Source organism: Phocoena phocoena, chromosome 19, assembly GCF_963924675.1.
Source record: "Phocoena phocoena chromosome 19, mPhoPho1.1, whole genome shotgun sequence".
Classification (NCBI taxonomy): Eukaryota; Metazoa; Chordata; class Mammalia; order Artiodactyla; family Phocoenidae; genus Phocoena; species Phocoena phocoena.
In genome coordinates, this window is record NC_089237.1 from 13,497,886 (window position 1) to 13,521,519 (window position 23,634).

Here is a 23,634-nt window from a genome sequence, read left to right on the forward strand (position 1 = left end):
TTACTTTATTTTATTTTTTATTTTTATTATTATTTTTGTGTGTGTGTGTGGTACGCGGGCCTCTCACTGTTGTGGCCTCTCCTGTTGCAGACGCGCAGGCTCAGCGGCCATGGCTCACGGGCCCAGCCGCTCCGCGGCATGCAGGATCCTCCCAGACCGGGGCACGAACCCGCATCCCCTGCATCAGCAGGCGGACTCTCAACCACTGCGCCACCAGGGAAGCCCTAGTACTTATTACTTTAGTAACAGATTATATCTTATAAGGTGCCGTTAATTAAATCTTGCATTGAATCGAGTCTTCTACAAAATCATAAGGCCCCTTGAAAATGGAGCTTATCTCACACATTTAAGAGGCACAGTGTTGACCACATAGCAGATGCTTAATCAGTATTTGCTGATTTATTGATTGCTGTAAGCCTAGTGTCTTCTCTTCAGAGCACTGTCGTTGAGTAGGTCCACCTTCAGAACAAATAAGTTACCCAACTCCATTCTGCGGATGAGGGTGGGAAAGAAGCAGAAATGTTTTTCAAGAGACCAAAGAAGACCATCCTTTTTTATCTCTATCATAATGGTGATGGAGAAGACAAGTCGCATATTCTTGGATTGGATCATATAGCTTACATATTTGTGAAACAGTCACCATTGTATTGTGTAGGCGTGAAAATGTTCTCGGTGGGAATACCAGTAGAGATGGGGTAATTAAATGATGGTTGTCTTTGTCAATAACTTGGACTATTTTTTTTCCCAGCCATAAGTGTTTTTCAGGCTCTCCTACCAGGTATGGTACTGTTAGAGAATAATCAATAGAACCATGAACCGACTCTAGCCCCATATGCCAAATGTATGAACCAGGGACCCGTATCCCCTGCCCTGCACCAAATCAGTTGTCCACTTTGCAAATCCAGAGCGCTGAAATGAAAGCATTGTTAAAACAATAATTCTGCTTCCAGTGTTCCTTCTTGCTGAACCTATTCTTTGTTAGTCAGTTGCCTCCCCCTGAAACGTCCCAAGTACAGCGAAAAAAAGTTAGAGCAGAACAGCAGCTTAGCTGGGATTCTTTGTCCCCTTAATCATATGTGAAGCATAAAATGAGACGACTAATAGACTTTTCTCAAAATCCCTACTAATCAGCCACCTCTACCTTGCATCCTTGGTAGTTTGGACAGATGGCAGGAAGATAAAATCCACACAGCTACTAAGCTTGGATCTTCCTCCCCCCCCACCATTTTTTTTTTAATAATAGAGTTTATTTTTTAGAGCAGTTTTGAGTTTATGGAAAAATCGCGCAGAAAGTACAGACAGTTCCCATCTAAACTTGGATCTTAAACCACAAACTTACTGTTATAGAGAAAGGGGTTGCAGAAGCCATGATTCCCAGGATTGTGGATTTCTGAAAAGCCGCTGTACACAGTGCTCTCCCTGGCTGGGCTATCACAAAATCCAGAAATGTCTAAAAGCAAAACGAGAGATTAAATAAAATCTAGAAAGGCACCCCTGTTCAAGGAAGAAATCTAGTGCGTCATTAAAACACATTCCATATTTATCAATGTACCTTTCCCTTCTGAGTTACAACCACATGACTCAGCATCTGTCTGTATTAAATATGGGGCATGTCCCCTTCTCCATCCCACCCACGCCCATGTTTACCCTCCTGGGAAAATCTTTTTTAAGAATGGAGTTATTAATGGCTACATAATAGTTCATCGAATGGATTTATCATAATTTCCTTGGCCATTCTCCCATACTGGGATATTTTGACTGTTTGCTTTTTTTTTTTTTTCCCCTCTCTCTCTGCTTTTTCTTGCTGTTACATTAATGTTACAGTGAAGATCTTTGTACATAAAGCTTTTCGTTTATTTAATATTCTTAAGATGAATTCTCAAAGCTTAAATTTACCAGGTCAAAGTATATGGAGATTTTAAAGATGCTTGATACTTAATGTTCATAATACTTTACAAAAAAGGGAAAATTACTCCCTTTTCATTTTGGAATCTTTAAGATAGTTTTTACTCAGGAGATTTGCCTTCTCATTATAATATTGCTTAGTTCGTATTAAAAGGAGTTTGTTTATTGAGTGTTCATTGTGTAGTTGGGGGGTGGAGTTCAGAAGAGTCAACCAGATTGGCACTGAAATCCATTACAGATGATGCGTGGGTGGGTATGTCTCTGATAAATAACCACAGATGGGAACATTATTATAAGGGATATAGGGGAAGTACCATATTTGACTCCCAAACCCAACTCCCATCTCAAAAAGGGACAAATTCCGCCCAAGAAGCTCCCAAGAGCATGAAGGTACACAGCACCTGTGTCAGGTGAGATCCTGGTGGAGCTTTGGCTTAATGTATCAACATTAAGATGTGTCTCATCCTAAACTATCTCAGCAGATCTCATTCCACCTTAAAGAGCTGGTGGTTGGACCAGAGTTCCGGCAGCCGCTGCCGCTGCGGCTGCCACTGGGGAAGCCCCAATGAATAGTTAATCTTGCTGTTTTCCTTTGGGGCCTGGCTAAGCCTCTGTTTGTAATAGTGTTGGCTTAATTCTGGATCATGCTCTAAACTAAGGATGAAGATGAGGCTGTTTTACCCCCGCTGTGGCCTCTGATTACGCTACGTCGTGACCACTGCCACTTCCTGTTTCCCTGCTGCAGCCCCTCTGTGCACCACCCACGTCAGCTGCATGTGGGTGAAGGGGCAAAGAACAGGATGTAGGAGCCTAACATGACCCGCAAGTCACTCACCATCACCGACATTTTAACTGGAAAGAATTCTAGTGGTCATGTGGGTCACTTGATCTCAGCCACACTGGGGCCATAGATCTCCCTGATAATCAGATGAAAGTGGTCAAACCCTCTCTCCGGAAAGAAAGCATCTCCTCAAACAATTCCAGGATATTTCACAGCTCCCTGCTACCCATCCATCTAGATGACGCCTTTTATTCTGCAGATAAGGATATGGAGACCCAAAAGAGGTGCTGGGTCCTGCCCAAGGTTACACAGAGGTGATAACTGAATTCAAACTCAGCTGTCCTGATTCCCATTGTGGGATCCATCAGCCAATACTATGAGGTTTCCACTGTATGTTGAGCCCTATATTGGGAATTATAGAAAGTTAGGGTGCTTACCAGCAAAGAAATAGAACTTGGGTTCATGAAAGGAATCTGAGATCAATCAGTAAGCAATATTCGTGCCATAGGTTCTTCTTTGGAAAGTAGAAGCTGATGTCTTCCGGTAATTCAGCAGTCATGTGTTGAGCACCTACGAGCATCTCCTAAAGGCTCTTAATCATTGGGAGATTTATTATTTATTGGAAATTAAGACTCTTTGTCATCTCAAGCCTGAAGAAGATGTTGAGGTCCTCAAACTGATTTTTTTGTAGCTTTTTTTTTCAGGTCCTCACCCTGAAACGTTGACTGTGAAGGTGTTTGGTATTTCATGGACTTGGATGCAAGAATTAAGTGTCATATTGAAGAAGGAGTCCAGAGTTGGAACTGAAAGCTACCTAAGTAGATTCTACTGCAGCCTTAGCAGAAAAGCTCCAAGTCGTTGGGGAGTTCCCAATAATAGCTACTCAGGACATACACTTTTCGGTAGCAGGAAGAGAACCAGAGTCCAGTTTCATCTTTCTGGAAAGAAATAGGAAGTACTCTTGATTGATATTTATCTTCTCGGTTGGGTGCCAAGAGGCAGCCTTTTATCCCTGGAGGAGTCTGGTTGTGAAGCCTGGAGACTTGCCCTGAATCTGAGCTTCTCTACCGACGGGCTGTGTGACTGCAGGCAGCTCTTTTACTTCTCTGAGCCTTGGTTTTCTCATTTGAAAACTGGAAATAATAATACTATCCTGACCTTGTAGTTGTTGAGTCAACATAAATGACTCCTCTCCGTAGCTTGACAGTCTATTCTTTCTTTTGTAGCAAATATTTTCTTCCATCTTGTATTTTGGGGAGTAGCTTCCCAGTCTGTCTCTCCCACTAGATAGTAACTCATTAAGGGCAGGAACTCAGCCTTTCTTTTTTTTACAATGTTTCTTCTAGCAATGTCAGATTCTGAGACACTTCAATTAATTTTGGCTTTAGATTGAGCTTCTCTCCAACACTCCACTCTCTATGTGGTGTGTCTACATTTTTCAGTGTATCCAGTGACAATGTATGCCATAAATTATTGGCTTTGGGGCCCGAAACTCAGAGTAGAAAGGTAAAGCAGTATAATGGAGAGAGTACATGAAGGAGATATGGATTTGATTTGATTTTCCATGGCTGATTTGCTCTGTGACATTGGGCAAACTGTGTAACCTCCATGGGCCTTCATCTGTGTCACCATTCCTGCCTATCTGTGAAGGTGTCATGGCTGCCATATTACATCTGAGATATTTTCTGGTGCAAAGTGGTGGGTTTGGTGGTAAGAGAACTCAGCCCTTCTTATCTTTGCAGCCCCCAAAGCCAAGGGCGCCATTTTGTATGCAGTGGAGGTATTAGTTGGGGCCGAATTGGGAGGCATAAACCACACAATAATTTGAACAGGAAGAGTATATAAGTAATATAAGGAATTATTAAACTTTGATTGGAGTAACCATAAAGATGTAAAGAGAAGTCAAAGGCTAAGGGAGTAGACGCAAGCAAGAACAAACTTGAAAGGGGTCCACCTCCATGGCTGGAGTTCAGACCTCCTTGCAGGAGTTGTGGTTGTAGCCCACTGGATGGCAGAGAAGTTTGCTGGGTTTCCTGGACCAGAGCTTGTCCACAGTTGCTGGGCAGCAGAAAACAGCCCTCTGGGTTCAGGTGAGATGAGACTGGTGGGCAGGTACATAGGGTCAGGGCACCACTGGAAGTGCGAGGCCTGGCACACATGGTGCCTAAATCAGGAGGGCCATGTTGAAGGCCAGGACTCCGAGGTCACCAGGCAACTGTGTACTCTGGGCATGCGGCTGGGACAGAGCAGCACCGCATGTCCCCCGTCCTCCCCCCCCACCCCCACCCCAACAGATTCTGCAGCAGGAATAAGATTCAAACCAGGAAGAGAAGCACCCTTCTTCCTGCAGGGTCCCTCTAATAAATGGCTTAGTGTCCTACTCGCTGTCAAGGAGAAGTGCTTACAGGGTCCAGTCTGTTATCTCAGAGCAGAGACTTAAGGGTGAACTTGGAGCAGAAGGGCAATTATGTAATAATGTGATAATGGGTGATCCAAAAGTATTTGAATTAAATTAGGAAAAGCCACCTAATCTGTCAATAACTCCCTTAACCCCTGTTCATTTCCCCTTCTTTCAGTCCCATAAATTTTACCACCAATAAATGTCAAAGCTCTCTAACTTCTCTTGTAATTTACTCTCTAGCAGCTCATTTGCCTCTGGGGTGTTCCCTTCTGTTTTGTTTTCTTAATGAGGCACATGTCTTCTCTTGCACACACTTTAAAAGAGATTCATGCGAAGAGAGAGAAACACACAAACACCCTGAGACCCAGTGTTTCGTTTCACAACTTATTTCTCCACTCAACCTTGAACTTACTTTCCTTCCGTCTCTCCATTCCATTTCAAAGCAATCAACCTGTCCCTCCCAAACACATTGAGAGTGTCCCCAAGCTCTTGACTTCAACTGGCCATGGAAGGAGTCAGAGCTGATCCAGGAACCAGTCTTTCTCTGCCTTTATGGAAAATGCAGTGGCCTCCTCAAGTCAGACTGGGGAGTTAATCTTGAATAAATCTGAAGAGTCCAGTGTCTAATCATTATAGAAGAAAATTGGTGACAGAGCAAACAGCAGACTGGGCAGATAATAATCAGCACAGGTATTATTCAGAAAGCATTTGGAAAGGACTAGGAGTTTCAACTTGTAAAGAGCCCTCCAGATACTCTCCTGTGGGAGAGTGTGTTATTAATAGGCTCCAAATTTGTGTCAAGACAATGTTCTTCGGCGTCAACCACTCTGTTCTTTCAAAATATTTCATTCTCTTCTAGAGAGTCAGATTTAACTAGTGTTAGTGGATGATTCCCTTGTAGGAATTAGCTAAACAGTGAGATAGGGATACAATTAAGACTTTCTCCAAGGATCAAGTGATTTGCAAACTTAATCTGTTTACTGTCCTTCAGAAGTGTATCCCTTTAGATCAGAAAAAGTGGCAATGGGAAATAGTAGAGGAACTTAATCTTTCCGCTAGAGTGTACATCTATATATGTGGCTGTCTGAATTTCTTTTTTTTTTTTTTGCGGTACGCGGGCCTCTCACTGTTGTGGCCTCTCCCGTTGCGGAGCACAGGCTCCGGACGCGCAGGCTCAGCGGCCATGGCTCACGGGCCCAGCCGCTCCACGGCATGTGGGATCTTCCTGGACCGGGGCACAAACCCGTGTCCCCTGCATCAGCAGGCAGACTCTCAACCACTGCGCCACCGGGGAAACACTGTCTTACACATTTCTTTGCAAGTGTTGGACATTCTGGGCCAGTGGAATCAAGCGTAGCTTGGCAGGAAGCCATCTCAGTACTTTTTCAAGCTCCACCTTCTTACCACTGTGTGTACCAAGGAAATCATGCTCTTAAATGATCAAGAATAAGACAGTGGGTAATGGGATTATGGACAATCTTTATTTTCTTCTTTTTTGTTTATCTGTATTTTTTTCAATGAGTGTGTGTTATTTCTGATATTAAATATATGTAAACATTGTAATGAAAAAAAAAAACCCCACATTTTTCTTCTCTAAATCTCAGGCTGTATTACTGCTTTTTGTCTCCTATCTACCCAGAACCTTTTTAGCCTCTTCCCTCCCCCTGTTTAGATTAACTGCCAAAAATCAGCAGACTTCCTTTTTGGAAGAAACTTTTGGAAGAGATTTATTTCTTCACTCTTGAACTACTAAAAACAGCCTGTTTTTCTTCTTCCCCTAACCAAGTGGTGATTGATGCTACACCTGCCTCTGATGTGACAAAATGTAAGCGATGAATAAAAACTTTTCGTGATTCTTGCACATTCGGGGGCAGCGTAGAGCTCTCCCCGGGGGCACTGAGCCATGTGAAGATGCTCTGTGGGGAGTTATTCCGCCTCAGGCACCATTGGGCCAACTTGCAGGCACCTTGAGGATCTCACCCACTATCACTAACCTTTGATATTGTTGCTGTGCTCTTTCAGATTTTTGACAGTGAAGCCAAAGATCTGGAGAGAGAAGTGTGCTTTATCGATATTGCCTGCGATGAAATTCCAGAACGTTACTACAAAGAATCTGAGGTGAGCAATAGATGGGGTGACATGTGGAAGAGAGTCATTCAATCATTCATTCAACAAACATTTATTAAGTCCACACTGACCTGGGACACTTCCATCTGTCTTTGTGTTGATTCAATTTGCTTTCACATCTTGCTGGACTCTTTACTGCGGGTCTCAAAATGAAGTCCCTACTGCTTGGGGCCCGTGGTTAACCCCGGCTGCCACTCAATTTCAATGTAGTCTCCTATCTCCCCAGCTCTGCCATCAATCTGGGCAGCAAAATACTCACAAGGCTGAACCACCCGACGATAACTGGCCTATAAAATGCAGCAGCCACCTCTGGCTTCCTGTTTGGCCAGGCCTGGGCCCAGCCTGTCTCCCCCGCTCTGCAGGAGCTGTGTTTTATTTGTACCTTTGGGGTCTAACACAAAGAAAATGCTCCATCAATCCTCCCTGAGTGCATATTGAAACTTGGACAGCTCATCTCTGCACAGAACCTTTCTCTCAAAACCAGAAGTGCCTTCATGCAGCCCTCTCCTTTTTTCATCTTGACTAAGAGTAAATTTAAGAGAATATGTGTCTGTATGACTCCCACCTACCAGAATCCATTGTGTGCCTCAGTGCAAACTTGCTATTTTACTGTTAGTGCAAGTCCCCATTTGTATCCTGTTAGTAGTTTATTAATGGCTGCTGACGGAACTTGGGTGACCCCCTTGGAAATAACGTCCCAGCCCTGCAACGACAACAGATGCTGGGCTATTTTTGTTGTTTAGCAACATTCAGCCAATCACAATATGTTTGGAGTTGGGGCCCCAGTCTCGTCCTTGAGCTGTAACACATGGACCTTGAAACTCTTCCCTCAGCTTGGTTAAGGCTGATTTAAGACATAATAAATAAACCCGGTAAAAATGAATTCTACCGTGACACACACTGGGCTCCCAATGTGGTTCAGATTTTTTTTGCTTCCACCTTTTGGGATTCGTTTGGATATCAGAGTCTAACCCAATGTTAGCAAATGCTTAGCTGCTTAATTGCAGGCATGGGCTCTGCAGCTGCTGTCTCTTTAAAGTCGGGGAAAGGCTGGTGTGAATTACTCTTGGTGGGACTCAAGGATGAGCTTTTGAACGTCATCAATTTACATTACACTCTGCAGCCAACCACACTTGTGAATTTTCAGAAGAACAAAATGAAATGCTCTCTGTATAACTGTGGACCTGCTCAAGGGGAGAAGCTTGGCCTCCCCTTGTCTTAGAGGAGGTACTTCTGTGGTTTCATCTCAAGGCCACCAATACTTATGGGGCTTCAGTGATGTGCAAAGCATCATGCAGTGCATTGGGTGAAGCTGTTGCCCCGTCGCTTCTGTGGCTCCTTGGGCCTGGGGGGCTGCTATCTTACCCGGACGTCCTGGCCTCTTTGGTAGCTCAAGCCTTCTAGAAAGTCAGCGTTGCCAGAAAACCCTGAACTGATTTCAGCTCTTCCTCTTAGGTAGCTTTGGTGTGGTCCTGCCTGGCACTCAGGGAGTTCCCTTCTGATTCGGAGGAAAGTCTTAGGACAGATATGGAACATTAATGACAAAATCAACAAGTCTCATTTCTAGTCATCGTGTACCTGACTCATCTCCCTGTGCATTGTGCTCCCAAGAACCACCACTGGAAAGCTTTTTCTCATTGACACAGACATTCAAGGAGCATTTTTTCATGTTTCACAGTCATTCATTTTCCTGGGTCATAAAATATTCTTTTCTAGATGCAGTTTGACCAAGGAAATGAGAGGGGAATAGTCATTCATCCAGTAAATACGTACTGAGTACTCACTGAGTGTCACAGACAATATTTAGATGGGGATGTGGCAATGAACAGAAGAGACACTGAGGGTCTCTTCCCCCACAACATTTCCAATCTAGCAGGGGAGCCAAACAACAAAGAAATAACTACATGAGCACATATGGAGTTAAAAGTCACAGGTGCCATAAGGAAGCTTGCAGGGAGAGACCACGATAGGGAAACTGAATTTAAGAGGATGGGATCAGGAAAGATGCTCAGGGAGAAATGGCCTGCTGGGACCCGCAGGATGAAAAGAGCTGGGGGACAGTGCTCCAGGGGGAGGTGACAGCATGCATGGGAGTCCCAAGGTGTTACCTATGGGGAAACAAAAGAAGGCCAGTGTGGCTGCAGCAGCAGAAACAGAAGGAAGAATGGCACAAAGGGAGGTTGGAAAAGAGGGTGGGGCCGTGTTAAGACACTTAGATTTTATTTACATGCAGTAGGATGCCTTCGAAGAAATTAAAGCTGGGGCATCATATGATCTGATTTGTGCTTTTAAAAGATTGCTCTGGATGGAGAAGGGACTGGCCGGGAGCAGAGTGGAAGTCAGGAAACCACTGAGGTCATCGGAGTTGTCTACCTTGTTGATTATTGAAGTCATATGGCAACTTGAATTGGAGGGCTGGGAGCAGGTGGCTTGGAGGTATATTTTGAAGAGAGACTTGACAGGGATTAGTCATGGACTGGGTGTGAAGGTGAGAGAAGAGGAAGGGTCAGGATGACCTTAAGGTTTACAGCTTGGGCAACAGGTAGATGCGGGTGAGAAGAGGAGTGGATTTTGGAGAGAGATGGATGGATTTTGTGAGACATCTAGAACAAATAGAAGTGGGTCTGGAGCTTAAATGAGAGATCTGGGCTGGAGACAAATTGGAAAGTATTTGGGGAATAGAAGAATTTAAAGTCCTGAGGATGGAGTATAATGGGAAAGGGCTTCGGGTCCGAGCATTAAGTTTAGGGCAACAGTATTTGGAGACCAGGAAGAGGATGAGGAGGCCCCAGGGATCTACAAAGAACTAGCCAGAGAATTAGAAGGAAAACAAGGAGAGAGCACCAAGGAATGCAAGTTTCAAGAGAGGAGAGGGATTGGTTATGCTTAATGCTGGTGAGAGATCAAATGAGATGAGAATGGAAAACTGTCTCTAAGAGCAGTGGTTTTCAACTGGGGGCGATCTTGCCCCACAAGGATGCTTACAATGTCTGGAGACATTTTTTTTTTAAGATTTTTATTTATTTATTTATTTATTTATTTTTGGCTGTGTCAGGTCTTAGTTGTGGCACGCGGGATCTTTTGTTGTGGTGTGTGGGCTCCTCTCTAGTTGTGGCGCGCAGGCTCCAGGGCGTGAGGGCTCTGTACTTGTGGTGCACGGGTTCCAGAGCACGTGGGCTCTGTAGTTTGCGGCATGCAGGCTCTCTAGTTGAGGCGTAGAGCTCAGTAGTTGTGGCGCTCGGGCTTAGTTGTCCCACGGCATGCAGGATCTTAGTTCCCTGACCAGGGATCGACCCCGGCATTGTAAGGTGGATTCTTTACCACTGGACCACCAGGGAAGTCCCTGGAGACATTTTTGGTTGTCACAACTTGGGAGTGCTACCAGCCACTAACCACATCCTATAATGAACAGGACAGCCCGCCACAACAAGAGTGATCGACCCTCAAATGTCAGTATGCCAAGGCTGGGAAATCCTGCCCTGAAAGTAAAGGTCGTTGGAGATGAATGGAAGTCTGGACTCAGCTCTCACACTCAGAGCCACCCCTGCCTGTCCTGGAGTCTTACTTAATGGATGTGGAGGAAGGGGGCCCCAGAGGGCTCAGCCCTGCACACTCTGTCAAGCCCTGCTTCCCAAACGATCGCCAGCCTACATTACAGGTAGAATTTTTTCTCACTCGCCCTGGCAGTTAGACCACAGAGGAAAAGGCATACTTGGGAGCCTGCAATAAAATAATAGGAAAAGTATGTTCCGTGAGACTACCTTATGACCTAAACCCACCATCATTGGACTTCCAGAATCCACACTGCAGTATGAACCTACCAGAAGGGAGAGAAGTGAGTGTCCTAGGCTGTTTAGGTTGTGTGTCAGTAGCCAGGGACAGAGAATAAGGGAAACAACCGATTCAGAAGGCAAACCACTTCCAAATACATTTCTCCTCTGCACACTGTAAATAATTAACATCCTCCTCCCTGCCACAAGAGTTTCCTTCTAAAATGAAATCTGACCTTGTCATTTTCTGCTTAAAAGCCTGGTCCCCTTAGCATGGTCCTCTGCCTTCTCCCCTCCAGCCCTCCCCACCTCTGTTCCTCTCAGTTTGGAAGCTTCTAGTCATTACTCTTTAGAGTTCAGCTCAAATGTGACTTCTCTTCTTTGGACTCTCCTGGGCACCCCACTCCCTACCCACTGGCAGCAAGAATTCTGGTCTGTGGCTTCTAGATCATGCTGGCTCGTGCTAGCTCACAGTTATACCCTGAGCTCCACGAAGACAAGGGTTGTCGTCTTCATCACCATTCCCCAGCAGCTAGGACAGAACCAGCACATAGCAGCCACTCACAAAACGGTTGTTGAATGAATGAGTGAAAGCCACGGACTTTATTTTTTCCTTCTAGCAGTGACAATTTTGGAGTGAGCGCTATCAATGAAAATGCATTTGTGGCCATTAAGCTAACAGTTATGAATCAGAGTTCCTTATATATATATATATTTTTTTTTTTTTCCTTTAATCTGAGGCCTACAGCTTTACGAGCTTTTTCTTCCAGTCCATCTTTGTAAGTTGACTATGTCAGCATCGTAAATAGGAACGCATTTTCTGCAGAGAAAGCTGAAATGCTGGTGGGCTCAATCTATTCTGAGACTTTGAGGCTTATGCATTCAGACCAGGGTTATCTGGGTCACCACTCAGCTCCCGTCTCACACACACACACACACACACACACACACACACACACACACACCCCTCCATCCAGGCCGAAGCAGGGGATTGAAGTAATTTCTTTTCTTTTTCCATTTGTCCCTGGAAACCTCCGAACCACATGAGGCAAGAATGCCTCTCTCACTAAGGTGACCAGAGCTGGAAGTTTTCCGCTGGGTGCCCTCTACCTGGTGGCACAAGGGCCCCCACTAAGCAGAGTTTCAGAAGGACTCCGGAGACTCAGCGTCGGCTGGTAGCTCAGCCCAGCGCTCTCTTTATTCTCATTTTGTGGTGCCGTTGTTTCCCAGACACATCAGGGGCCTAAGCTGCAGCTCCCAAGAACCTCTTAATCTCAAGTTTTTCTCTCCTATCTGTGGCAGGACTCCGCAGGGCAGCACTGCATTGTTTAAAAAAAAAGAAAACAGTGTGATTTCTCGGGCCCAGAGAGCACCTCCAGGTGCACCTCCACAGGGCCCCACCAAGGCCCTGCCCCCATTAGAGTCATGAAGCTCTTTGCATCAAGTCACATCAGCACCACCCAAGCAGCAAAGACAAAGAGAAGCCAGTGTCTGAGCAGGTTGTACTTGTTATGTGGTCGATACGTGCGTTCTTTCTTCTGCCAAGGTGCCCATCCCTCTGATGCTCTGCCAGAATTTCAAGGTGAAAATCCCAACCCAGGAAGGAGGAACTTAGGCCGATCAGTTGTAGCATGCCCTCAGAGGACACGGGCAGTGAGCCCACACCTGCAAAGCTGAGTTGGCCATTTGCGATGCAGGAACAAATCTCAACACCCAGCCTCCAGGACTGGTCCAGCCTGGACAGTCTCCAAAAGTCAGGCTTAGGGAGTTCTAACTCAGAGGCCTTTGGTGTTGCCTCAGGTCCAGTGCTCTTCCTCCTGGATTCACTGCAGTCGTTTTTAGGGGTCAGCTTCCATTACAAGATCAAGAGGGACCAGAAAAAGTGGCATCTCTAGTGGCCTTCCAGGTGTCTGTCTCCGCAGCTCCCCCCCAGAGACACGAATGTGGAGTCATACGCAGTTTCTAAATGTTCAGCCTTGAGTAGAAAGGGGGAAAAAGAAAAAGGAAATGTCATTTTCTGGGGGAGGAAGTTTAGAAGTAGAGGATGTGTTGTGCTTTGTTTTTTAAAAATCTTCATTGATTTATGTAAAGCAAAGGGGAGTTTATAGACCAGCGGTTTCCAACTAAGGCCAGTTTTGCCCCCCAGGGGTCATCTGGCAACGTCTGGAGGTATTTTCGATTGTCACCACTGGCAAGGGGTTGTTTGCTATGGCATCCAGTGCGCAGAGACCAGGAGTGCTGCTAAACATCCCGTGATGCCCAGGACAGCCCCACAGCAGAGAATTACCCAGCCCGAAACGCCAACTGTGGCAAAGTCGAGAAACTCTGCTGTAGGCCAGTCCAAGGACAGGAAATGCAGGAAAACCTATTAGAAGCAAGACTCATCAATTTCTTTCGTTTGCATTTATTAAGTGCTTACTGTGTACCAGGCTCTGTGCTAGGTACTGGGGCTACAAAGGCCATAATCGTGTCTGGTCTCCACTACCCTTTGAACTGGATCCTTTCTTTTTTTTTTTTAAGAAAAAAAGGAAATTCCTCTTTCTCTTCATTTTGCAAGATGTAAAAGAGGTCTCCATTTTACCAGTGTTAAATAAAGCATAATAATTCTAATGGAGAAATTAGGGAAATTTACAACGTTTTGAACTCGGATAGCAATGAAGGAGAATGTGAGACTGTCTCAGAAGCAAGTACCCCTGAAGTGGTATGGTTGAAGGTAGGAGAGTACCAGGCAAGTTTTTAGGCAGGATTTGATTTAGAGCTTTCCCTTTGAGTTGGGTGACTAGGGGACTCTTTTGGAACTCAGCCTCCAGGCCCCCTGGATTATAGAGTTTTCCTGAACTAAGGAATCCTTACAAGCCAGTTCATTGGTCACACCCGATCTAAATATCTGCTGAATTCTCTCTTAAGGGAGAGAGAAGCGAACAAAGAGATACATCTAACTTTTCCAGTAACTGTCAAGGGTAAGAGATTAAATGCTGTTTGCTAAGTACAACAGGCCCCAGAAAGGGAACAGAGAGATGAAATGAGTAAATATTGTCATACTCAGCTGTACCCTTCAGTACAAAGTGCTTCATCCAAACCACTCTGTTCCCTCAAATTAAGAATATTTTCATGTCGGTCTATATCTTGATGGTTGAGGGTGGTCAAAATTTTCAGTTATCCAAAAAAAAAAAAATTTCAGTTATCTCCAAATGGCCAGATTTAACACAGCTGCCTCCTGCTGGGGTCCACTGTGGAGTTCAGTTTGTTGTTGTGCTGTTATTGTCATTTTTTTTTTCCCTTTTCCCTCCGTCCATCTGCTTCTTTCTGAGAATAACGCAGCTGTTTGGTGATGGGTTCCAATTTGGCGGCGCTGGGCACCTCTGGGATAATAAGAACTGTCTGCGCCCACTGGTGTGGGGCGAAGCCTCCACCACCAAAGTGCTCCCCAGTGATAGCCTCCAAAGCTGGCACAGAAAGCCTGCAAGGAGATAGTCAGTGGAAGGGTCTCCAGTAGCGGCTGCATCGCAGGGCCCTGCGCCTCTCCCTTCGCAGGGTCACCATGAGGCCAGTGCTATTAGAGAGGGAAGCACGTGGTGGCCTCTGGAAGTGGCCGGAGCAATAGATGAGAAGGAAAGCCATTGGAAGAAGCACTTTTTTTTTTATTGGCTGCATTGGGTCTTCATTGCTGCACACGGGCTTTCTCTAGTTGCGGTGAGTGGGGGCTACTTTTCTTTGCGGTGCACGGGCTTCTCATTGCGGTGGCTTCTCTTTGTTGAGGAGCATGGGCTCTAGGCACACGGGCTTCAGTAGTTGTGGCACGCAGGCTCAGTAGTTGTGGCTCGCGGGCTCAGTAGTTGTGGCTCGCGGGCTCAGTAGTTGTGGTGCATGGGTTTAGTTGCTCTGCGGCATGTGAGATCTTCTCGGACCAGGGCACGAACCCGTGTCCCCTGCATCAGCAGGCAGACGGACTCTCAACCACTGTGCCACCAGGGAAGCCCAGCAGGCGGATTCTTAACCACTGCACCACCAGGGAAGTCCCAAGTTGGGCATTGTTAAAGTTGGTGTTTATGGGGCTTATAATTAAACATAACGCATACGTGACATTATTTTATAAAAATGAGCTCACACAATGCAACTTTGCAACATGCATTTTCTCAATAATGATATAAGCTTGCCGTCTTTCTGGGGCAGTACAGGTCTCTCTAGCAGACTTCATAATGACTGTATGATGTGCCAGTGTATGATTATGCCATTCTCCATTTGGTCTACATTTAGAGTGTTTCCATTCTTTTGCTATTATAGTACTTCAGGCAACACCCTCATGCTATATATTTTTTTGGCATAGTTTTAATATTTCTGTAGAATAAGTTCTAAAAGTGAAATCGTGTCAGTGGTCATGTGGGTTTAAATCTTTTTAGATATAGCCAAATTGCCCCCCACTCCAAAGCTATATTAAATGACTCTCTGATCCACACTTGTGTGGGAACACACTGAATTTTGAAGAAGTGAGATTGGAAAGGCAGTGTACTGAGTGAGAGCAAAGGTGGTGAAAAGGTAGGGAATTCCAGTGCACGTTCAAGGGTCAGTGAGTAACCGGGGCAGAAAAGAAGAGCCTCCAATGTCAAGCCAAGGAATTTGGCTTTTATTCTGCAAGTAGCTGAGAACTTTCAAAGCAGGGTCACCAGCCACCTTGCAAGGCGTCTCAATTTGTGACCACACCAGAGAAACTGACTTTCTCGGGGGGGCGGGGGGGCGGTGGTGAGGGCAGACCGCTGAACACCGAGAGGTTTAGAACCCTGTAACTCATCAACTTACTTGTCTCCTTCTTCTGCTACCTCTTTTCGTGAACAAATCACCTTCAGCCATATTGGCAGCAATAAAACTTTGTTAATGAAAAGAAACTTTTGGAAATAACAGGGCACTAAACAGTAGTCCAGTCTTCAACAACCCTGGCTGCGTCATTTTTAGACCAATAACAAATAGGTACTCTCTTTCAGTTCTCATTTCTTCCAAGTAAAAGAAAGCTGGGTCACCAAGTCTTACTGAAATACCACGCCTAGTGCTGGTGTTTAAAACCACACTGTTCTTTTGGCCTGATCACGTGGAGCTACTGCAATGTTGTGAGCAAAGCCAGTTTTTATTGGGAGTACTAGGAAAACGGTAGTGCCCAACTCCATCCTAGAGAAAGGATTTTTGTTTTTTAATTTTTCAAGGGGAAAAATAACCAACTTAAACTGCTGCAATAATTTGCATGAATGAGGTTCCCCAGAGCTCGGTACCCAGAATAGCAGTTCCAAATCTTACCAATTGGATTGGGTAGTGAAATGCCAAACCATGTCAGTCAAACAAAACTGAGGCAAATGAATTCCTAAATATCAGATCAAAACCAGAGATTCTAAGTCTCTGCCAGGAGTGGAGTTGCTGATTGTGGTGCTGGGTCATTGAGTCAATAGAAAGAGCCTTTGGGGAAATGGCCCCATGTCCCAAAAGGGAGGATTCAACCAAGCAAAACATCCATTGAAGGGAGAAACAATTGGGCTTGTTGAAGAGGGATCTGTGCGAAAGATAACCTCTAGAACTCACGGATGGGGATTCCCAGCCCGTGCTTTCCTTGAGTAGATGGAGCTCAACCCTAATGTACTAAGGGGCTCAGGCTTTGGGAGGCCTCCCAGGTGATCACAGCCATTGCACTTCATCAGCACCAATGATGATGCACCACCTTGAATCTCTTCCTCCGTTCAAATGAGTGGTTGGATATGGAGAGATGAGATGAGATGCCATGAGATGATGTGATGAAAGGCAAAGCATTAATATGCACAGTACTGGCACACAGTTAGCATTTAATAAATGTTCCCTTCTCCCTGCTTTGACACTGGCATTGAGATCTGCAGATGTGTCACTGGGATGGTTGCTCAGTAGAAACCAAGTGTCTTTGTTTCTTAAGATTTTTTTTTTTGATGTGGACCATTTTTTTTAAGTCTTTATTGAATTTGTTACAATATTGCTTCTGTTTTTTATGTTTTGGTTTTTTGCCCATGAGGCATGTGGGATCGTAGCTCCCCGACCAGGGATTGAACCTGCATCCCCTACATTGGAAGGCAAAGCCAGGGAAGTCCCCCAAGTGTCTTTGGAAAGTGGCTGCCATGAGTGGGGCTCTGGGAGTTTGTTTGCATATTGCTTTTTACTTGTTGGCATGAATGCAGAAGAGAAGCACAGGGTTGGTTTCAATCACTCCAGTCCACAAGATGACAGAATTTGCTGCAGGTACAGCAAGATCCTTCAGAAAATGGAGCCATTTGTACTGCTGAGACTTTTAAAAAAATGTGTTCGTATTGCTTCTGTTATTGTTTAACCTGAATTCAGACTGGCATGTGCCTCTTATACTTCACCCCTAAGAAACCTTAGAGGCTGATTTACTGTTTGTTGTGCCAACCTGGGGCAGTCTGTAGCACTGGAGTCCCAGGACGCTACCCAAGGCAGTTTGGGCATTTTATCAACTGTCTACCACAAGCCATTTACCAGGTGTATTTTAGAAGAATAATAGTTAAGACTTTAAAAGAAGGAAGCGGGATCCAAAGGAAAGGCTTTCAGCCAGAAGTGAACAGATATAACCAAGCTCTTCTTCAGTCCCATCTCATGGAGAACCTCCATCTGTACGTTCAAGAAAACAGGCATTAAATCCACAGCTTGCCACCTACATCAGCCCCTGCTATTTTTTGCCTTATTAGAACACCAGGACTTCCTGTCCCTTAGAGCAGAGTTCCCGAATCAGATTAGAATCACCTTAGGAGCTTAAAAAAGTGCAGATGCCTGGGACCCTCTCTGGACCTACCAAGCCAGGTGCAGTAAGGTGGGACCCAAGGATCTGTGTATGAATGCATCACGTTTGGGGAAAGACCTCAGAGGAGAGCTTCCCAACCTTTTTCATGCCATGATGCACATAGAAAATGATTGGTTTTGATTGGCATGTCAGGGAGCTCCTGGTCACAGAGGACCACCTCCCAGGGTCAGGAGGCCCAGTCTGCTCACCCAGGGGCCAAGGGGACCCGGACCTTGTCACACCTCTTTATCCATTCAAGGTAGGGAAGCTCTGTCTAAGCAAGCTCGATTTACCGTGTTCACATTTTAAAACCATTTTATTGTTACTTAATTTTGTAGAGGCGAAAGGAAACAGCAATGTAAGCCTGGAAGACTGCCCAATCCCCTACCGAGGGAGGGGTCAATACCTTTGATTTTCATTCCATCTGTTGAGAATCTGATACCATCTGTCATCTGTAGAGTCATACTCAATGCCTTCCTTGCCAGCCAACAGTGTTTTTATAATATACATTTGTGCAGTTTTCTCCTAAGTTGCTGCTGCGTTGGGGGCTGGCTTAGGATCGACCCTCATCCAAATTTATTTTCTTTCATTGAAGACTGTAATCAGTGTCCATCAGATCCTCTGGCTAGATCTTGCCCAAGCCCTTTCCCAACTAGCTCTAAGAATCTAGGGCTGCGACTCTGGGATGATGGAAGTGATATTTTTTTCTCTTGAGAAATAAGACCTGACCTAGTGATTCTCTCCTCCACTTCTATTTTTTCAGACTCCAAGTACAACTGTTCAGCTTCTGCTCCAAAAATATCCAGGAAAGAATAGGTGCTATTTAGTGGCTTGTCTTCATCATTTTTTTAATTGTTAAGGGACCCAAAGAAAGACATAGAATTATCAGCTCATTAACTTGGGCCTTATACGTTTCAACAGATTTCTCACAGAATTGCTAAACCTGACTTTAGAGGGACAGGAACTAACTTTTGAGAAAAAGAAAGGTCATTGCTAAGTTATTTTATTCAGTTATATCATTTAATGCTAACCATTCAATAGAATAGAGATTGTTTCCATTTTATAGATAGGGAAACTGAGGCTCAGAGAGTCTAAGTAGCTTGTTGACGTTTCAGGAAGCCTTGATTCAAACCCCAAAGGTTGTGCTTCTCCTCCCCCACCAAGCTGGCCCCTTCAGGCAAAGCTGAAGTTACAAACACTGTTGTCTGTCTTTATAAAGCACTCTAGGAAATTTGTTTCCTCCTAAAATGTAATTCGTTGACCCGGAGTCTCACTGACCATATGAATGGAGGATCTTAGGGAAGGACAGAGTAAGTAAGAGGAAGGGCCTTTCCAGTCCCTTGGTTACCCTCCTTAGGTTTAATGATCTGATGGAAGTCGACTCCCCATCTTTTAGGAAAGTTTTCCTCCTTGTGAACATTCTAGAATATAGTGGGTTGGCCAAAACAAACCTGGTCTGGAAAAAACAAAACGTGGCCATCCCACAGCAGAGTAATACAGGAACCCGTTAAAGAAAAAATAAAAGTCATAGCCCCCAAAGAATACACCCACAGACACCAGTTTAGGAAACATTCCTTTTCTCATTTTTATCATCCCCTCAGCAGTCTTGGAGTTAAATAACTTGCCCAGGTTCACACAGGTAGTAGTCGCTGGAGCAGAAATTCAAACCCACGCGTGTCTCATTGCAAAGCTTTTTTGGTCCCCCACTCAGTTCTGCTCCACAGAACCCCGGGCCCCACAGAGGTGCTTCTGAGCCCAGTAAACAGTGACATATATTGTGTCAAACAGTGAAGGTTGAAACAGTCCAAGGAATCCACTCATCGTTTTTACCTTCTTTATATGTTGGGATTCCAAATAATAATTATATCTGGGAAGACAAAATGAGTTCTAAAGCTAAGATCAGTTTGAAATCTATTCCAGCTTTAAAAATGGAAATCCTTTATTGCCTTCAAATACAGAGTGATTGGCTTATTGACTATCTCTATCCCAGTTTCTGTTCAACAAGTTGGAGGTCCAAGTTTCCCAAAACAATACCATACATGAGGAGCAAACTAGATTCAGGGACAGTTAATCCAGTGCTGATCACCGTTGCCATGTTGCAACTGATCGAGAATATTTCTTAGTCTGTTATCAGCTTTTTAAAAAAAATTTTTTTAATTGATTGATTGATTGACGGATTGGCTGCGTTGGGTCTTCGTTGCTGCACATGGGCTTTCTCTAGCTGCCGCGAGCGAGGGAGCAACTCTTCGTTGCGATGCGAGGGCTTCTCATTGCGGTGGCTTCTCTTGTTGCGGAGCATGGGCTCTAGGTGCGCAGACTTCAGTAGTTGTGGCACGTGGGCTTCAGTAGTTGTGGCTCGCGGGCTCTAGAGCGCAGGCTCAGTAGTTGTGGCGCACGGGCTTAGTTGCTGCGCGGCATGTGGGACCTTCCCGGAACAGGTCTCGAATCCATATCCCCTGCATTGGCAGGTGGCTTCTTAACCACTGCGCCACCAGGGAAGCCCCCTGTTATCAGCTTTTGATTTCAGAAACTTACACTATCTGTGGGCAAAATTGTATATCCTCAGTATGGATATATGATACGGTTATTAATGCTTCATAGCCTGTGTCCAAACAGCACAGCTAAGATCAGAGTGAGCAGGGACAGTCCACAACACGAAGTCCCAGCTCAGAGTCTGCCAACGAGCCAGGTCCTAACCGCCCTCCTTTCTGGGGAGAGATTGGCTCCCTGGCTATTAGGACGCTGGTGCCTAGCCTCTCACTGTCACACAACATAAGGCGGGGTTCTCTCCAGTGGGTCTTTGAATAACTTTATTGGTTTTGATTAGAGGTGATCTTGAAAATATAGTCATATCTGTGCCAAAAGGAACAGAGTAGCTTCATGTAACAGGATATTAGGGAGCCGCCTCTTGTTGCTCTGAAATTGGGAGCCAGGCCCAAAGCTGGGGACAAAGAGGAGTTACAACGCCACATTCCCCGGGCAGCCGCTCATCACTGAGGCCAGGGACTCCCCAGGGCTGGCCCAGACAGCCCAGCTGGCCCTTTCGCCATGGCACCCATCATCCATCTCCTCTCCATTCCTAGTCTGTATTTGAAGATGGGGGAGGGGAGTTCTCAGAATCATTGGGGGTACACTTATTGCCTAACCCCAAAGCCATGTGACAGGAGAATTCCAAGAGAATTAATTACAGAAACTGGAGCATCTGCAAAAGAAAAAAAAAGGCTGACTATTTGCTGAGCTGGGAACCTGCAGGTCCACACGCAGCTCCACCATCCAGGGAGACTGGGGCGAGGCTGCAAAGTGGCCCCAGGACTTCATAGGGGAACACAGAGATTGATTGATGCCTGCTGCCCATATGGAGATTTCTGAAGGAGGAGGCTTGTGGAAGGAGCCCATGGCAAGGGCTCAGATGGAGCTGTGGAGAGTGAGTCTGGGAGTAGGATGGGGACGTTCCTTTGGACATTATACGAAATGAAGATAATAATGTACTACTTTAGAGGTTTGTAGTCAGGAGAATTCCAGGATGTTTGCCCTGAAACCCACAAATTCTCCAATTCTCTGATACCAACCCGGTGTCAACAATTCACTTCAGTTCTGACACTACCTGGCTTTAGCATCACATAGCACAAGTTCAAGGACTCAGTCCCACAAGACCACTCCCACTTCAGATGCCAGTCACAAGTCCAGGGCCACCACATTAACCAGTATTAACTAGTATTAACTCCTTCCCACAAAGTCAACCTCATGTTCGAGAATTTGCTGGGAAGGCTCACAGAAATCAGGAAACCACTTGACTTATGTTTAACAAACAAACATTTGCTAGTTTTTTAGAAAGAGTGCAATTCAGGAACAGCCAAAAGGAAACGATGCACAGGGCAAAGGATGAGGGAGGGAGGTACAAGGTTGCACGTCCTCTCCAGGCATGCCCACTGCACCCCCCCCCCCCCCCGCCCCAGCACAGTGATGTGTTCACCAACCTGGAAGCTCTCCAGATCTCACTGTCAAGAATTTGTATATTTCAATCGCCAGCCTCCCTCTTCTCCCTTCCCCAGAGGTCAGCGGTCTAAGCCCTTGATCTTTCTGGGGACCAGCCCCATTGTGAGGCTATCTAAGGGCTGCACCCTACGTCACCTCACATATATTTCTTATACCACAAAGATTAAATGAGAGAGCATATCTGAAGTGCTCGACCCGGGCTCTGGTACCCAGCAAGCATTTGATGACCATTAGCTAGTGCGGCGACTTCCCCCTCCTTCCATCCTCCACTTTCTCCTGACCACCTCTCTCAGGGTTCTCTTCTGCCTTCATCTCCTCCCTGCCCCCCCTAAAAGGCATCACCAGTGGTCACCCTCAGGGCTAGAGGCTGCTGACTATTCAATGGTTTTGTGGTTTGTACTCAAATTTTCCATTTTAATCTTCCTCTTCTTCAGGTAGAGAGTTTTGAGTTCTCCCGGCCCTGAATTAGAACCGAGAAGGGCTCAGAACACCCACCAAAACACTCCCCCCACCCAGCCACCTTTTTCTCTGCCTTTCTACATGTCAGACACACCTTCTGAGTCAAGCTCCTTTAAGAGTTGCTTTGCAGAGGACTAACAGATCACTCCGTGTTTGCAGTACACGCTAGTGCCAAGAGCAAATGCTTTAAAAATAGCACTTTAGGTATTAACTGCTAACAAAGCAAGAATTGGCTGCTTCTGGCTACAATTTGCATTTGGGATTTTTTTTTTTTTTAAGTTGATGCATAGCAGGTGACCTTTTAAGTAAAGTTTTTGGCCAGTTCTCAAGTGCACTGTGATGAAAGCTCCTTAGTGCTGTTGGCTTTTTTTTTTTTAACACCTTTATGAGACCTAGCTCACATATTATACAGTTCACCCACTTAAAGTGTAGAATTCAGTGGATTTTAGTACTTTCACAGATGTGGGTAACCATCACCACAGTCAAATTTAAAACATGTTCATCAACCCAGTAAAGATACCCTGTACGAATTTTTTTTTTTTTGGCTGTGTTGGGTCTCCGTTGCTGCGCGCGGGCTTTCTCTAGTTGCTGAGAGCAGGGTTGCGGTGCGTGGGCTTCTTATTGCAGTGGCTTCTCTAGTTGCGGAGCACGGGCACTAGGTGAGCGGGCTCAGTAGTTGTGGCTCATGGGCTCTAGAGCGCAGGCTCAGTAGTTTTGGCGCACTGGCTTAGTTGCTCCGCAAGTATGTGGGATCTTCCTGGACCAGGGCTCAAACCCGTGTCCCCTGCATTGGCAGGCGGATTCTTAACCTCTGCGCCACCAGGGAAGTCCCAGGGACCCTGTATGCTTTAGCTATCATACCCCCTATTCTTTTATCCTCAATCCCACCCCAGCCCTAGGCAATCACTAATCTTCCTATCTCTAGATTTCCCTGTTCTAGATGCTTCATATGAACGGGATCCTTTAATATGTGGTCTGTTGGGACTAGCTTCTTTGAAAGCGCTTTAATTTTTATGCGTATCCCTTTTAGGATTCAGGTTTAAGAAATGTTGGTCCAAATTTGCGGCTAAATTTTAGCTGGTTGAAACGGCCATTCATTGAAGGGGAATGAGAATAGTACCACCTTGGAGTCATCAGGAAAAGTTCCTGAATGCAGGAAAAAATCTGATATTTTTCAGATTGGTTAGTTCATCTCTATTTGAGGGCTGAGCATTATGGTTACATAATATAGCAATTCCTAGCCAGTTACTGCTTAGCCCTTTTTCATTTAACATTTATCAAAGACTTCTAATTTCAGTTAACAGGGCACGCCCCTGTTGGCTATAGTCCTTTGTGGTTCAAATTGAAAGCGTAATTAATCACGGAGACTTTATATCTCAGTGAACATTGGCTA

General features: G+C 45.3%; 1 protein-coding gene across 2 annotated transcripts in view; it reads left to right on the forward strand.

Moving 5' to 3' along the window:
• The window catches only part of PITPNC1 (phosphatidylinositol transfer protein cytoplasmic 1), a 254,225-nt gene that overhangs the window by 206,035 nt on the left and 24,556 nt on the right, over window positions 1-23,634 (forward strand). For both annotated transcript variants that reach the window (XM_065896907.1, XM_065896906.1), the window contains exon 6: window positions 7,110-7,205. In XM_065896907.1, coding sequence (XP_065752979.1) covers window positions 7,110-7,205 — 96 coding nt within the window. The remainder of the gene's footprint in view (window positions 1-7,109; window positions 7,206-23,634) is intronic.